The following is an 18,212-nucleotide window of genomic DNA, read 5'->3' as shown; positions in this document are numbered from 1 at the left end:
TTAAGTATATATATATATATATATATATATATATATATATATATATATATATATATATGTCTGTGTGTGTGTGTGTGTGTGTGTGTGTGTGTGTGCATCCGATCGTCGTCATGAGGACCGATTGAAGGCGCTTGATAAGAATATGGCCGAACAACTACTGAGCGCCATAATATACAACATGCCAACCGAAATAAAAAGACCGATCAGCGAATTGAAAAGTTATCTAACAAAATTGGAAAAAGGGAACTCGGTAGTGTTCAATCAGACGTGCTTGAAAAATGACTTGCTATCAAAATATACAAAAATATATATATATATATATATATATATTTAGAGAAAACGAGATCCCACTAATGTATAACGATACACAGGGTCGTCTGATCACGCATTGATGGTCGTTATTTTACGTACACAAATAAGAACGATGCAGCAGAAAATGTGCAGTTGTTAAATTCTAAAACAATATTGTCAATTAGAAATCGCTGCGAATAACTGTATGATGACAGTTTCGAAGAATTATTCAATTCAAAGGAACGGAGACTTGGAATATCTATAAGATTATATCTTACTGTTTCTATTTTAAGGAGATATGCAGAAGTAGAATAGCATTAGTACAAAAGGAAACAAATTGTATTTTATTTTATTTCTTATTAGTAAAACCGACATATTCAATTAATGTTTATTAACATATAAAGAGTGGCCCACTTAAAAGTAGCCCAATCTATCTAATCTCTCTCTTAACGACGAACTGAGACCAGAAGACAAAATGCAATTCTTTTTCCAACAAGATGGCGCTACATGCCACACCTCTCACAGATCAATGACTCGAGTTCATGACATGTTTACGGATGAGAGAACAATAAGCAAAGGATTTTGGCCACCACGTTTTCCGGGCTTGTCATCATGTGATTTTAATCTTTGGGGGACTTTAAAACAAAAAAAGTTTATGCAAATAATCCTCACAATCTAGATCAACTAAAGGATAACACTAACAACCCTATCAGGAGAACCACTAGCGAAAATCTACAGGCAGTATCTGCAAACGTTGTTAAAGTGTCCAGAAATGCATGGATGTCAACGGGGAGCACTTCCAGCATCCTTTATAACACTACAGGTAATTTAAATGATGCTACGAGTAATTTAAACAATAAAAGAATGTTCTTTCTCTCTACTACATTTTTGGGGTCTGTGCATATTTGACCAAACGTGAGGAACTGTCTGAAAATATAAGAAAAATAAACTAACACCTATAATTGTCAAGCTTTTAAAGATTCTCATCGCATTTTTTCTCTGATTTGAAGCGATTTTTAATTGTTAGCAGAACCCCACGCAAATATATCAGATTTTAGGGTCTAAGCCATTGTTGAGAAATATTGTTCCTTGTTGGCTGACGTTTTAGTAAGTTTGTTGCTAATTGCTTTGCTTAAGATTGCCAATGGGGCTGCCCAGCCATTTTAAGGCCAAAGTTGCCTTCCTTTACAGCACTGGCTTTTCAGTCTAGATCTCCAACCCTTGTGGCATATTCTCCTGCCAAAGGACGGGAATAATAACTTTCCAAAACTGGCAATAAACCAATCTCCGAATAAAACATAAGAGGAGGTAATGTCTGGGAGAATTGTGTTCTAGTAGCCATTATAACCCTACTCTACTTTGCTATACACATGAAGATCTTCACCAAGTTCGTTCTATATATACGACTCTATTAATATATATATATATATATATATATATATATATATATATGTGTGTGTGTGTGTGTGTGTGTGTGTGTGTGTGTGTGTGTGTGTGTGTGTGACAACCATAAAAAATAATCAGGCGATACATGTTTATTAAAAAGGAAATATTCCAATTATTTTTATGCGTTTCTTATGTTTTTCTCCACGATCTATTTTGGCTACACTGCTTCTTATATTCAAGAACGTGAACTTTACAAGCGACCTTATCTTCTATTTCTCGGTTTCTGATTGGTCAAAAGTCGTACAGCTTGTCTTATCTTTACTCTCTGCACAACCCCATTCATCAATCCGCCGATGTTAACTAGTAAACAAAAAGAAGCAAGGCGAGGAGAGTCAGTCATCAATTCGTATCTGCATTCATTCGCTTTACTCTCTGCGCCTCCCTACAAGCAACTGCTGCTGCTGTTCCTGATGCTGATGTCTTATTTTCCGCTTACAGAGTCGATAAATACACTACGCTCTCGAACTTAACACACATTAGTAAAGCTTTAGGTTGTCTGCGATGATTTGGCGGAAATTTGACAGTGAACATGCCCATGTTTTATATATATGCTAGCTTAGTATTACTTGTAAAAATTAAAATTAAAAATATACAACACACATATGTGTGTGTGTTCAACCATAACATACGCTCAAATATGATATTTTAATTTGTGCAGATTTCGGATTTATTATTACAGAGACAATTATCTATATGTCAATACGATAGAGTGTGTGTTATTCTCTGTGTCATGCTAACATTCGGGTCGTTTAATTGTTCTGTACTTCCATTTCTTATCATAAATAATTATACCAATACTTCTTCATAAGTTTTGGCTTCGGTTTCGATTATAGCTGATGCCACTTAAGTCATCTACATTTTTTTATAAATAATTTTATCAATAACTAGACTACCGTGACCCGTTGGGTCAGTATGTTATATTAGCTATGGAATTCATGTATGAGCGTGACACCTATGGCGTAAAGAAAATATTTTTTTTTTTACATAACAGAAACATTTTATGATGGTATATTAAAACGAAAAATCTCGGACGGATCACTCAAACATGAACAAAATCCTCCCTATTAGTGTAAAGCTACCTATTTTTCCGAATAATCGCTCAAAAATCGAAAATTAAACATGATTTTCCTGCGAATCGAACGCCGACGAAATTCATTTAGCAGCAAAAACGCACATGAACCTACCGATGAGAAATATAAGGATGAAAAACCCATATTGGAATCCTTCAACCAAGTTATAGAAACTTAAAATCTAAAAAAAAAAATAATTAATAAAACTCGAAGCAAAAAAATAAAACCTAAATTAATAAAATAAAATAAAACTAATATTGAAACAGATTAGTAAATGTGTCAACAAATTCACCGCTTTCATACAACTATTTTGTATCTAGAAATGTAAACAAAAAATTAAAAGAAGAAGAAAGGAAGGAAAAGGGACGGATAAAGAGTAGTAGTAGTAGTAGTGGTCTTGGCTTTACTACAATTGTTCTCATGTTTGTCAACGGGTAAAAGTTGTTTAGTTGTAAGAAAATAGCGATAGTATAGTTGTAATAGAGAATAGTTGCAAAACACCCCCACTCTTCCCATATTAAATAATAATTTCGAAATAATAACGTTAATATTTCAGTGCGCAGGTCAAAATCTGCAAAAGAAGCGATTTGTGTTTATTTGCTTACGTTGTTATAGGTTAATGTTTATGCGTGCATGCGTAACCGGATATCGTAAACCGGAAAGTGGGTTACATCACTCGTACAAGGTCATTTGAGTTGTATAATTATATAGATTCTTGATAAGTTTTGGTTTCGTTTTCGATTATATAGATGAAGAGTACTGTTACATAAAACATCGTTTCTTTTTTATCTATTTCTTTTCTGTTTTATATATTTAAACTTGTTTACATTTTTCTTTTTCCCTTCATTTCTTTTTTCAAACCTTTTATTTACTGAGAACTCTTAGGAAGCCTCGTTTTTGTATATACGCTTCTCTTATTTTTTTATATTTGCATTTTATAGTTTTTCATATGTTCTTTTTTATTATTCTATTATTATTTTATATCAATTTATTCCATGTGTTCACTTTGTTCTTTAGTATCTCTTTTTCTGTTTTATAGTTGTTTTCATATTTTTAAATTCTCAGTTTTACGATTTGTACACTATTCTGTCGTTTATTTTTGCCTATATTTTTGAGTCAGACTGACACATTTGTATTTCTCTTCAACTGGCCTATTTACAATTATCATTATTAATTTTTGTTAACTCGATTCTGGGTTATCTATAATTTCAACTTGAACAATTTTCCTAAAAGTATATAAAGTGTTTTTGGCAGTTAAAACTCATCTTTCCTTAATAAACCCAAACAACTGCATTGAGCGCTATTTTTGGACTACTCCTAAAACTTTAAAGGCGTTTTGATATGCATTCACATGCAACGTACATAGCTCGACTATCAACATATGCTATTTTAATATTTAATCAGGAACCCAGAAGTGGATTTAGGTTTTTGGCATTTTTTCTGATCGAACAAAAACATTCAAAACTATCTTGAAAATTGCTGTATCTTCGAATTTTGTAGCGACTAGTAATGTTCAAGATGTTTTGTATTCGAGTACTTCTCTCTTACACGGACTAGTCCTCCAAGAACCTGAGCTATATTATTTATAAACGTTTTGTTTTTCTCTTTTCTGTTTTAGCAAATATTTCTTAGAAGTATGCAATTAAAATTATTCCCACAAAATACTTTCGTTAAATATTAAAAAAAAAAACATATTTTAATCACAGGTTTAAAAATCTTGCTATCAAGTTTTGTGCTTTCAACTTGTGGAACCAATATATATATATATATATATATATATATATATATATATATATATATATATATATTTAGGGTTTGTGTTTTCTACACTCGTCAGTAGGTAGACGTATCGTTTTATACCATAAAAATGTAAAATGTGATGTTATTCGTTGAGGGTCTCCTAGATTTCGTTAACCAGGAAAACGTAAGTTTGAAAAACCAGATTTGTCTCTTCCTGTTTGCTATCCGTCTCGAACATTCTCTCTTTTATTTCCCCAGCCACGGACTATAATATTGCTTATATTTTTTGGCTATTTAATGTTATAGGTAGTTTTAAGACTACTGACAATGAATACACACGGAGTAAATAAGAGGAGAGGTAAAGGGTGAGAGAAAATAGTTTGAATTATGAATATTTTAATAAAGTTTTTAATTGATTCAAGTTATCTTTAAACTAATTTTACAGTCTAGATAACGATGCTCTTATTTACTTGATATTTCTTGCGCGGTTTCTAAGTGGGTGTATCTAGACAATGCGTGCAGACCGCGTTACACTTTGGATTTATTTTCACGTAGTTTGTTTGAAGGTGAATAAAAGAACACGGACGCTGATTATTCAAAACACAGTCGCGTGGCGTAGTGGATAAAGGACTTGGTACACTCAGTTGCACTGTTACACCATTCTGGAAGCCGAAGGTTAAATGCTTAGTGCGGGTGTGAATTACCTAGGTCTTTTACTCAACTATGGTGCACGAAACGAGAGCCTGCTGCTCCGGGGAATTAAATAACACGTTTTCGTTTGTAATTTAGTGCAGATTCACGAGTTCGACAGAAACATTTCCAAGTCTGACAAGATACACTTAAAGAAGGTACTAGGTTACATCAACGGAAATGTTATGAAAATAACACTCAAGATGAGAATAATAGTCGAAAGAATCCAAACAATACAAATAAGCAAACTCATCTAAAAATAGAATCATAATTATTTGTTTAATTCTGACAAACTCTCTTTCTCATTAGCCAGATTTCACCGTACATTGCTTACACATTTCCAGTTTCATTCCACGTTATGTTTCGCAATGAAAGGAACCTTGTCATGTTATAGTAAGTTATAAGTTTACTCTATTTATTACTTTCCACTGACGTCACGCCAGGAGATAGAAAGTAGGGTTCTAATCTTGCCAATCATGAGAGCCATACAGTCCAAGGTGTAAACGCATATCTAAAAAATAACGTATAATAAACCTCACGCAGGTTCACTTAATTCTTGTCTACAATATCGTCCCAATGTGTTACAGTCATGAGGAATTTGGTGTTCAGTCAAAAAGTAAACACACACACATAAAATATTTACACGATCTTCAGCCGACATATTTGAGTCTTTGGGGCTCAAATATATTTCACTCAATCATTGTTGTATTTTATTGTTCTGTAAAATTAATAGATTTTTTTTCTTCTATAATATTTTGCATCGTGAGTTATCAGAAGTTATGTAACGTATGATGAACCTGATTCATTATTTCTGTCTTTGTATTTGTTTTCGTAAATCGTCTTGTTTATATTTTGTTTCCTTTGTCCCAAAATATAGAGTTCTAATTTTACTTTTTGTCTTTTCTTTAAACAGGACAAAGACTATGACGAACTGCGAAAAGAATGCCTCAGTGATAGCGAGACGGAAGTCGAGGAGGATGAGGAAGAGGAAGATGAAGATGACGACGAAGGAGGACGACAAAGTCCGGTCGTCTACGAGAAGCCAGTGGTGACACTTGGTAAGACTTCCGGTGATCTTTGGACTGCAACCACAGGCAGCAAGACGCCGAACAACAACAACAACACAACTCCTACTACTACCATTACCTCAACAACCACCACAACCACCACGACCACAACCACAAACAACAATAACAGCAATTGCGCTAATAAAAACACGAACGATAACAACCCAAGTAAAAACAAACATCATCACCAAAACAATCATCATCATAATCATCACAACACCAACAACAACAATTACATTTGCAGCAACAAAAAGGAAGAAAAATCGGTTGAGGAGAACAAAAACTCTACGACCAGAAAAAATAAAAAAGAGACGAACCCTGACGGGACGGAGTGTGATCTGGACTCGGACGCCGGTGTCGATGCGAATGAAACTGAAGACGAGCGCGACGATGAAGAAGAGGAAGATGGCGATGAAGATGATGAAGATGAAGAAGATAGCGATGACGACGATGATGATGATGACCGTACCATCATTGTTAGTGATAATAATAGTAAAAAAAGCTGTCCAACAAATGAACTTAACTTCAAACACGACAGCAAAAGCCAGCACGATCGACAACACCAAAAACACAACAGCAGACATCCGTTACAACACGACTTAAGCTACAGCAGCACCAACAAGAACAACACTTTCAGCCATCTACAGATGAACGTGGAACGCCGCATTTTCACAGGCGATGCTGAAAACCAGACACTAACCATTAAAGATCAAAACACGTTGGATACCGTGAGCAGTTTAAAATCTTATGGAACGACGGACTCCACGCTTACGCCGGCTTTTTTCATCAAATCAGAAATTTCTCAGCATGCCGACAAGAAGCAGTATTCCCCTTCCGACGAGAAACGCGGACGTGTGGCAGAAGAGAGGTCGCACATGCCGTCCAACGGTCACGCTACGGACGATTCAAAAAGTAGCAAAAAGCCCGTGACCACAACTGCATCAGCCAACTCGCATAGTAAACGCAGTTCGTTTTACTACAGCAGTGATGAGGGTATCGACGACGATGTCACGCTAAAATCCCTCTACATCAGTCGCCATCGCCACCACAGCGGCCGGCATCACAACAGCAGCGGCCGTGGCAGCAGTAAACATGGGACAAGCAAGCACAGTGGTTCGAATCATAATGGAAACAGTAACAGTCATAGTCGAGACCACAGCCGAAATCACTGGGCTGAAAAATCACGAAAGCACCACGAAACGTTAGACAGTAGACATTTGCCCAACAATACACCGACGAGCACGTCACCTCCTCCCGCAACGTCTCTGAAGAAGAAAACAAAGTTTTGTAGCAGGCGACAAGTTTGGTACCCGCCGACTGGCGGCATTCCGCTTGAAGTACTTGTGACTGATGTTACATATAAATGTTTGACTGTAACGTTTGTTGAATGCGAGACAGAAAAGGGATTCTTCAAAAATACCGAATAAGCTTTCCGTAATGTTTGATCCAATAAAACATTTCTCTTCATTCTTTCTTTAGTTCCCTAGATATGGCGGACAAGTTTATTGGATGGGGAAAAAAGGAAGTGACCTATTTTTTATGTTGAACGACATTTTAAGTAGCCGGCGTTATTTGACGTTGTTTTACGTCATTTGGCGTTATTTGATGTAAGGCTGTGGTCATTTGTGAAGCTGCTGCGTCTATCATGTACATTTCTGGATAAAATAGAACTAAAAATATAAAAAAGCACGTAATAAATAATCTTTTGGCTAAATATAACATCTTCTCAGCTTACTGAGAAAACTAAACGATGTTCGTCATGTTTGTTTGACGTATATCGTTTGATCGACCCAGAAGAAAAAGATACCAAATTCGTAAATAAGACACGGAGATTCATTACCGGAAGTTTGGGATAAACTTACCAAATGAAAAAAAAAAAACACAAAAAAAAATATAAACAGTCTAAACGACGAAAAGAGCAAAAAAAAAAAAAGAAAAAATTAACAAAGTCTTTTAATTATTATTTTTGTTTTTGTTTTCTTTTTATTTCCGTAAAAAAAATATTTGATCATTTCTGTTTTAATTTTTGTATTTTTGTTTGTTTTTCTTTTTTATTAGTTGTTGTCATTTTTGTTTTAAAATATTCGTTTTTTATCTTTGTTTTCCTTCGCTTTGACTTCTGTTTCGCAATTTTTCTTTTCTTTTCATAACGATCCGGGCACGTGAAGCAATTACGTCACGTAATGCGAGCATCGTGTGTTAGTATTGTTGGATGATTGGCAGTTGAATTGTCGATTTGTTATTTATTATGTTATCGAACTGATCGATTGATTGTTGATTGTTAATTTAATTCGCGGATCGAAAGTGCTATCGTGTTTTCATAGACAGTGATATAATTTCTCGAAAATACGGCATCACTTTCTAAAAAACGACAGAAAAAAAAACGTTTTAAATAATACGATTTTTTAAACATTTTAAACATTACATAAAGCTAAAAGAAAGATAACTTACTTACAAATATCTCACACATAGCATGACGCTACAAAATATCAAATAAATAGAATTTGCGTAAGTAAGGGATAAAATTAACATTACATAAAGTAAGCCGAAAGAAAAACTTGGCTAAAAAGTCAGTAGGGAATACATATATCAACCATCTAAAGAGAAATAGAAGTGGTTAAAGTTAGAATTAATTACTGAGTCATTCCGTTATGAGTACAATTACATAAATCATAAAGCCCTCGACTGTAGTCGGGGGCGAGGTGAAAGCCCTTTTTACTACGGATTAATCGTAAGCCTAGCCTTTAAGATGTTCTGTCTTTAGCAAGAAGCGAAAGGACCATTTTTGAGTCATTGGTATGATTCATAAGAGAATTGAACCCCAGTCCTCTGACCTATTCGCGAATAGGAAGCCAAAAATAGCCGTTTTTTGTTACGTACATATGCATTATATATTCGTAAGTATATATTATATCATAACAGTACGCTAGGTTTATGATTAAACAATAAAAAATAATATATACCTTACCTTTGTGCATATAAACCTTGCGTTCAGGTATATGCCGAAATCATTTTAGTTTTTAATTTTTTATTTATTTGAAATTTCTAACGTAAATACAGAAACTCCTATTATGATCTTCCATTTAAAAATTAGTTACCCCTCTCTTGTTTTTTATATTTACGTGATTATATATAATTGTTTCATATTAGCAAACTTCTAAGCCAGGCTAATGAATTTTTAAAATAAATTGTATCAAAAACCTGTTTCTATATTCAAAATCTTACGATATAATAATAACTATTAGAAATGAATTTATCAGAAGCAAAGTCTGATGTGTAAGAATAAATGTTATATGTGTCTAAAATTTAACAAATTCGGCAACGATTATTTTATACGAATAAGTTAAAACAGAAATACCTCAATATGTAATAAAAAAAAAACAGAGAGCCCGATATTACTCTCGGACCCGTATTCATCTGGCTATAGTTTAATGCCAACACGTGTAACTACAGCTATTTAACAATTAGATGATTATTATTTGGGAAAAGTAATTACGAATAGCTAATAAGTTGTCTTTTATACAATAGCTTGCAAATATAGAAAACTGACGTGGGGAGAAACTTAAACACATTTCGTTTAATTGTTAGGTATTTTTCTTCATAAAATATTCAGATATGTAAAAAGCAACATAAAAGAGCGAGTCATGATAAAAAAAAACAGTTAACGCACTATGATTAATTAAATATCATTTTTTATTAGATGGGCTACATATCGATGGATTTCATTCATCAGTTTCTTATATAAAACAGGGTTGATTTTACAATATAAAAGTATGAATAAAATTAAACTTCAAATATATAACCTGCATTTATAACTAAAATATATTATGTGAAATTAATGATATGATAAAAACGCTTAAATATGATATAAGTTAAACTGTGAAAATAATATATATATATATATATATATATATATATATATATATATATATATATATATTATCGAATCACATTGTGGAAAGAAAATGACTCCTAACTATAATTTATTTATGTAAATCAATATTTCTATATGAATAATTGATTTCATTGGAATGTATCATAAATCAATTAAACAAATAAATTACATCTAAATAAATGTTATATATGCTACTGATATATTATTAAGTATATATATTTGTATACGTCATGTCTATATGTATAAATATGCACGCACACACACAAACATATATATATATATATATATATTATGGCTATGTAAAGACCAAATTTAAACTTGTTCGAAAACATTCTTTATTTTAGATTGTGAAATTAAAAAATAAAAATGAATGTGTCAGCTGACCGGTTTCGAAGCTCGCTCAACAGAGCTAAATCGAGCCTAATTACGTTTTAAAAACAAAAGGGGGGGACAATGAATCGGAGATGAAAAAGTAAGGGGGGAAAGAGGGGGGATGAAATAATTATTAAATAGAAACCAGATTAAGCCCTAAGAGATTCTCTTTTTGTTTGCAAAGATAAGGTCTCAGAGTCTTAATATATATAGTTTCTAGAATTTTGAGATGGTAAAGAGAGTGCGACTTGATAAGGATGGAAAAAAAGTCCGCACTAAAATTTGAAGCACAAATACGATTATTTATGAGGTGGTCTCCTATAGATGAGCCATGGGTATTGTTCAAAATGTACGAGGGTAGGTAGTTTCCGTTTCGAATTTTGGATGGAACATGTGGTTTTACCCTATTATCTAATCATTGAGACGTTCGCCCGATGTAGCGCGTTTTGAACAATACCCATGGCTCATCTATAGGAGAGCACCTTATAAATAATCGTATTTGCGCTTCTAATTTTAGTGCGGACATTTTTTTTCATCTTTAGGAAGTCGCACTCTCTTTACCATCTCAAAATTCTAGAAACTATATATATTAAGACTCTCAGACCTTCTCTTTGCAAACAAAAAGAGAATCTCTTAGGGCTTAATCTAGTTTCTATTTAATAATTAATCCCCCTTTTTTATACATATATTCCCCCTACTTTTTCATTTACGGTTCATTGTCCCCCTCCTTTTGTTTTTAAAACGTAATTAAACACGATTTTAGCTCTGTTGAGCGAGCCTCGAAACCGGTCAGCTGACGCATTCATTTTTATTTTTAATTTCACAATCTAAAATAAAGAATGCTTTCGAAAAAGTTTAAATTTGGTTTTTACATAGCCATAATAAAATTTTGTACCCCGCAAAAACTATTTAAATATATATATATATATATATATATATATATATATATATATATATATATATATATATATATATATACCCCGTGCCAGAATTATATGCAAATCGATATTTTTGTTTTAACTATGCTAGTTTTCATTGAAAAAATTGTGAAATAAAGCACGTTATATGGCAACACTAACACAAGCGCAGATCTAAAATGTGAAGCTAATCTGCACAGTAATAAACAATTGGCAGCCATTTTTGTTATTTGCATTTTTTCAGCGTGCCAACTTTATATGCAGACCAATGCTAAAATATGGTGAAGTGCTAAAAGATCATCGAAACATTGATTATTCTAGAAATTTGTAAATTGAGAACAACAATAATAAAGAACAAACAACTCTCATATGGTTTCATAGTACAATCAATATCTTATATAATTGCCATTTTTATTGACAAGAGCAAAAAGCCTTTGGTCCATTGAAGATGTAAAACTTTCGATTTCATCTGATGAAATGTTTTTGCCAGCAGTCAGAATAGCATTCCAGAGGTCATCCTTGGAGTTGTACTGCCTTCCTCCGGAGTAAATATTTTGTTTCAAGATGCTCCACATATTTCCAATAGGATTTAAATCTGGAAAACAGGCTGATCATCGCATTATTTTCGCATGCCTGGAAAACAACTCTCTCCAAATATTCAGTAGCTATCCTTGCAGAATGAGACGGTGCATTATCATGCATGAATAACATCTTTTTCCGGAATGCCGAATTCTTCTTCTTATGCCAGGATTCCAAGTGTTCCTTAACGAAGTTAATGTAGATTTCGGCGGTAATTTTCACTCCATCTGCGACTGTGAATGGTCCTACCAGCTCATTGCCAATGATTGAAGCCCAGAACATCACACAACCACCTCCTTGTTGACACCTGATCCTTTGGGGATGTAGACCCTCATTATGGTACCATCCTTCCCGCCACCCATCGGGTTCATCAAGGGTCGCTCGACACTCATCGGTGAACAAAACATTTTTAAATTCACCTTCATGTGATCTCTTGCCCACTCCATCCTTTTTTTTTTTTTCTCGTGGATATTCTTCAATTGAGGGCGGACCTCTGGCTTTCCTAATTTTGCAATCGTCTTCAGGATACGGCAACGAGTTGTTTGGGCACATCAGGAACGCCAGCATTTTCAAAAACTTGTTGGCTAGATTCAAGTGGGTTACGGCGAACTTCTCTCTTGATCTTGCTCATTTTTCGACGTGACAGATATGATTTCTCCCGAAATTTCCCTTTGTCAGAACGTCCGTTGCAAAGTTGAGGGTTAGTACAATATTTTTTGATTGTACGATGATCACGGTGTAATTCTCTGGCAATTTCTAGGGTGGAAATCTTATTATGGAGCCTTTGAATAATTTTAGACTTGTCAGCTTGACTTAAATCATCTATTGCATATAAAGTTGGCCCACTGGAAAAACTGCAAGTCACCAAATTTGCTACCGTTTGCTCACTATTGAGCAGATCAGCTTAAAATTTTATATCGTTGCATGCGTTAGTGTTGCTGTATAACATGCAAAGTTTCCCGAATTTTAATTGAAAACTATCGGAGTTACAATAAAAGATCGATTTTCATATAATTCTGGCACGGGGTACACACACACACACACACACACACACACACACACACATATATATATATATATATATATATATATATATATATATATATATACACATGTGTGCGTGAATGTAACTCATAAGATGGAATATATAATTCCTTACACATACTATTGAAATACAGTTAAAATGATACAACTTTTTAAATAAGCACATAGAAAAACAAGAATATATAAGTATATACAGGCAAACGCACACACACACACACGTATATATATATATATATATATATATATATATATATATATATATATATATATGTATGCTGTTTTACTAAATACTGTATAACCCTAAACTGATATTTATTATATTTTTATGAAACATATTTATGTATATATATATATATATATGTATATATATATATATATGCCTATATCTACGCCTGCACACATATACACTTATATATATATATATATATATATATATATATATATATACATACATACAAACACGTTTCTCTTATATGTATATACGAGTAAGCGTTTATTTGATTTTTTTTTTTTCGTTTAAAATACAGTTTCATTGTTATTTACAAATTTAATTTTCTACTATTATCTTGTCTTTACTTTTTCTGTTAAACGAAGGCGAATCATCCCGGTGCTTATAAATAATATGAAGCAATTAGACCTACTTTGCAACACGCATCTATCCATCCATACAGATTGTCTCACACGTAACTGATGTTATCCCAGTTTAATATCACCTTAAATTTTATAGATAAATGCACGGAATATCGATACAGCAAAAACGACTGCAATAGAAATTAGTAAGCATCAATTGTTGCAGCCTCTCTGTATCATAAACTAAAAATGATGTTGATTTAATGTCGATTATTTACCGCTTCGCGCGGCAATGCTCTATCCAAAACTTGTATCATTTGACCCGCTAGATTGTAAGACGTCGCTTTTTATATGACCATTCTATTGATAGAATTCTTCCGGGATTGCCCCCCCCCCCCCCAAAGAAAAACCGTCGCTAGTATAGATGGACGAACTAAAGATCAGGTGATATCGGCGTGGTTGGAGATGATTTATTCTTTGAAGTACGAACAGCTGCCATGCTTCTGTTGCGTTTTGATTAGTTAGCAATTCTTGTAACGTCTGTAAATTTGATGATTTTTAATTGCCGGTGTCAGACATTGCAACTAATGACTAAATCTGGTATATATTCATGTCTACATTAGTATTTAATGACAAACAACGACAGTAACACACATACACACGCACACACACACACACACACACACACACACACACACACACATATATATATATATATATATATATATATATATATATATATAGACAAAGTACAGTCATATATTATTGTAGTATCATAAGGTTTACACACGTCTATACCGCCTTTTGTAGCCGTTTAAAGAAATTGTCTTCAGATAGATGCCCTTCCGTTTAGTCTCCTTCCAGTTGGGTAACTGGATAGTATAGTATCAGGTTGTTTGTGGCATGGGGGTGATTTCTTTCACTTTGGGCAGATTAGGGAGCAGATTTACTGCAGTTTTGCAATGTTTTGTTCTGATCCGGTTTGCGGCTACCCACTGCTTTTTACTATTTGTAGCAAAACCTGGAAGGCGCGAAGTTTGGTTTTCAATGATGTCTTCTTCTCTGGACAAATTGTTTTTCTATTCCTCCTTCGATCTGATCTGGGTCGAAAGTTTTGATGTTTGCGTTGTCGAAAGTCTTTCGGGATTAAGTCAGGAGTTATCTGAGGCATCTTTTAAAATTTGTACAGTATTATACAAAATTAAAATTCGTAAGAACATGGTGTCATCCTCAACGTATTGAATCAATTTTTGAGTGGCCCCTTTCCCTTCTAAATATAACAATAATTGGGGGAGGTGTTATATGCTATTTATACCTAGGTATAAAGCATCGAAACATCTATGTTAAAGACATATAACACCTCCCACAATTTTTTACCTTATTGCATCGAAAAATAGATCTACATATAAAAATATACGGCTGTCTTGTCTATAATTGCTATTATATGTGTGCGTGTATATATATATATATATATATATATATATATATATATATACACATATATATCTATAAATATATATATATATGTGTGTTGTTTTTTAAACGTTAAATACAGTTAAATAGGGGCTCCGCCTCGAAGCTCATTTTTTATTTACTAGAAAGTCGCCCATAATTTATTTGGACCTATATAACATTTTTATTTATTTTTATTATTTTTAAAACACTAATCTACGTACACGCGTGTTTCAAGGTAACTACCTCTCATCATCGTAGCCTGACTGTTTCTAGGAATGATGTGTATCACAGCCAGGCGCGTTAACCGTTCCCCTACGAACGTCTTGATGATTGTACTGTTTATTTTCTATCGCTTACAAATTTAGATTATATATATATATATATATATATAATGTGTGTGAAAGTGTCTGTCTGTGTGTGTGTCTCTGTGTGTACATTTCCATACACAATAACAATGAACATTTTAAGTCTACAGACTTGAAATTTGATATACAGGGTACTCAGATTTTGAAAAATCTAAGTGATCGGCAAGACATTCGGCGATTAATGGGTCAAAGTTCAACGATTTGACCTTTGAGAACTCTACCAAACTCCTCCGACAATTTTGGGTCTAAACACATGATATTTTAGATATAGATTCCTTGGACATGGATCTAAATTAATAACTTAATTTGAGCGAAAACAATAAATTTTAAGGGGGCATAATAGAGGTCAGAGTTAAAAAAAAATTACTGCTTTTATTTTTTTGCTCAACATACACCTATAAATAGCCGGGATACGCCGGGCTCCCATGCTAGTATATATATTGTATATATATATATATATATATATATATATATATATATATATATATAAAGAGAGAGAAAGGGAGAGAGAGAGAGAGACAGACAGAAAGAGGGGGGGGAGATATAACTAGTAGAGAGTAACTTAGAAAATTTATATGGTAATTACGCTACACAGAATTTTCCAGCTTTCATTCTCGTGAGAACTCGTCAGTTACTATAGAGTTCGTATGAGGATAAAATGCGGATCATGCTGTGTATAAGAACACATTTTTTCAATAATTTATTACCTAGTTTTACCTATGTATTCAGCACTGTTGAAGTAAATGCTGCAAATCGATAGTTAAAATATTATAATTCACTTTTATGTGGATTATATATATATATATATATAATTTATTTATATATTTATATATAAATATATTTTATATGTTTATTAATTTTAGCTAATTATATATATATATATATAATTAAATTAAATTAATAAATATATTAACATTATTTATATATAAATATATAAATAAATTATATATATCATTTATTTATATATTTATACATAAATAAACTTTATATATTTATTAATTTAAGTTAATTATATATATATATATATATATATATATATATATCATACATAATTAACTTAAATTAATAAATACGCTGATTACTTACTGGGTATAATACTTTACAATTAAAGTTCATATAAAGATTAGTATCATTGTTTATAAGACAATCCTAATAGTTTAACGAAATCTCAGTATACTGAGATAAAGCAATAGTTTCAACATGGCGGTTGCTAAATTTTCTGGCTTTTGTTGTTTCCTTTTAACATAGATATACATTCTTATCTGCCCGTACTTATTGGATTTTATCGTCATCAATTTGATGCTCAGCATTACGGACTGAACCCATGAAAATAAATTATTAAAAAAAACAGACGCTATTCATACAATTGTCTATCGAAATTCAATAATGTTGCTTGATTTTCGTAGATGTTAAATGATAACCTCAATGTTCATTGTACATATCTCACATAAATGGAAGAGTATTCCGAAAATATGACCTGAATCATCTATTTGAAGACACGCTTGTATTTCTTGCACAAAAATTGATACGTACTCGAAAATATTCATCTTTGATTTTGTTTAGTAATTTATTCCTGCGGTTGCTTCATCATTAAACATTGTCTTTGAGATGCAACTATATGGAATAATCGCGTTGATACTACGGTTCTCTTCAGATCACTGAAGTTAAGCAACGTTGAGTCTGGTTAGTACCAAATGGGTGACCAATTGGGAATTTTAGGCGCTGTATATGCTTTCCGCTTATATCGGCATTTGTTTCCAGTCGTCCGTCGTCCTGTACATACACTTCACCTCCTTCCACAAAAATTTCACGCGCAGGCACGCCTTCGTAGGTGTATATATATATTATTATATATATATATATATATATATATATATATATATATATAGTGTTATGATGGAATAATTCCAGAGGAAATCCGGGTATGAGAGCTCAATGTGGTAAACAGAGCAATAACATAAAAATATAACACGGAAATTACATAATTGTCGATGCAATAATTTATTTCAACCTTATGGTATTTTCAAGCATCTCTGATCCATCATATTTTCAAGCATCTCTGATGCTTGAAAATACCATAAGGTTGAAATAAATTATTGCATCGACAATTATGTAATTTCCGTCTTATATATATATATATATATATATATATATATATATATATATATATATATATATATATAAATTCAGGCCTTGTTCAATCTCGTAAATACGCTGCCATTCTACCTCACATATTCTGCAGAGCTGTCTCTCTTTAAATCGCTTTCAGCCAGGTTAGATAATCATTTATAGATGTGTATAGGACGGCTTTGTGCTGCAACGCCTGTTTATAACGATCTACACTTATTATACGTTTATCTGATGCATTAATTATAAGGTTCTATTCATCTTCCTCCATCTAAATTTCGTCTTTTATTCTTTCCTATTCTTCTTCTTTTTGTTGAGTTAAAACATATGGTAGTAGGTGCGCTGTGTGTCGCATTAAGTAGTCTGGATAGATATTTGAAAATAATATACATTCTTTAAGTATTACGCGGTGTTCAGTCACTGGCTAATGTTTGTACCAGCACACCCTCGATCCTTAAAATTCTTGGTATGGAGCCGAAATAATTGAGAATGAATCCGTTAGAGAGTGATTATCAAAGGAAATCAAAATTATTATTATTGATGCACAAGGAGCTTTCACATGAGTCATCAAAGATCTCTCCTCG

General features: G+C 32.8%; 1 protein-coding gene across 1 annotated transcript in view; it reads left to right on the top strand.

The window, feature by feature from the left end:
- The window catches only part of LOC145246670 (uncharacterized), a 216,081-nt gene extending 207,754 nt beyond the window's left edge, over positions 1-8,327 (top strand). Inside the window, exon 5 of the mRNA XM_080108384.1 lies at positions 6,151-8,327. Within this exon, the coding sequence (XP_079964510.1) occupies positions 6,151-7,731 (1,581 nt within the window). The 3' untranslated portion in view covers positions 7,732-8,327. The remainder of the gene's footprint in view (positions 1-6,150) is intronic.
- Positions 8,328-18,212: the final 9,885 nt, after the last annotated feature.

The sequence above is a fragment of the Euprymna scolopes genome, chromosome 24 (genome assembly GCF_053919585.1).
Source record: "Euprymna scolopes isolate OS-2025 chromosome 24, ASM5391958v1, whole genome shotgun sequence".
NCBI classification, from domain to species: domain Eukaryota; kingdom Metazoa; phylum Mollusca; class Cephalopoda; order Sepiida; family Sepiolidae; genus Euprymna; species Euprymna scolopes.
The sequence above is the reverse complement of the archived record's forward strand: the minus strand, read 5'-3'. Positions and strand labels throughout refer to the sequence as shown.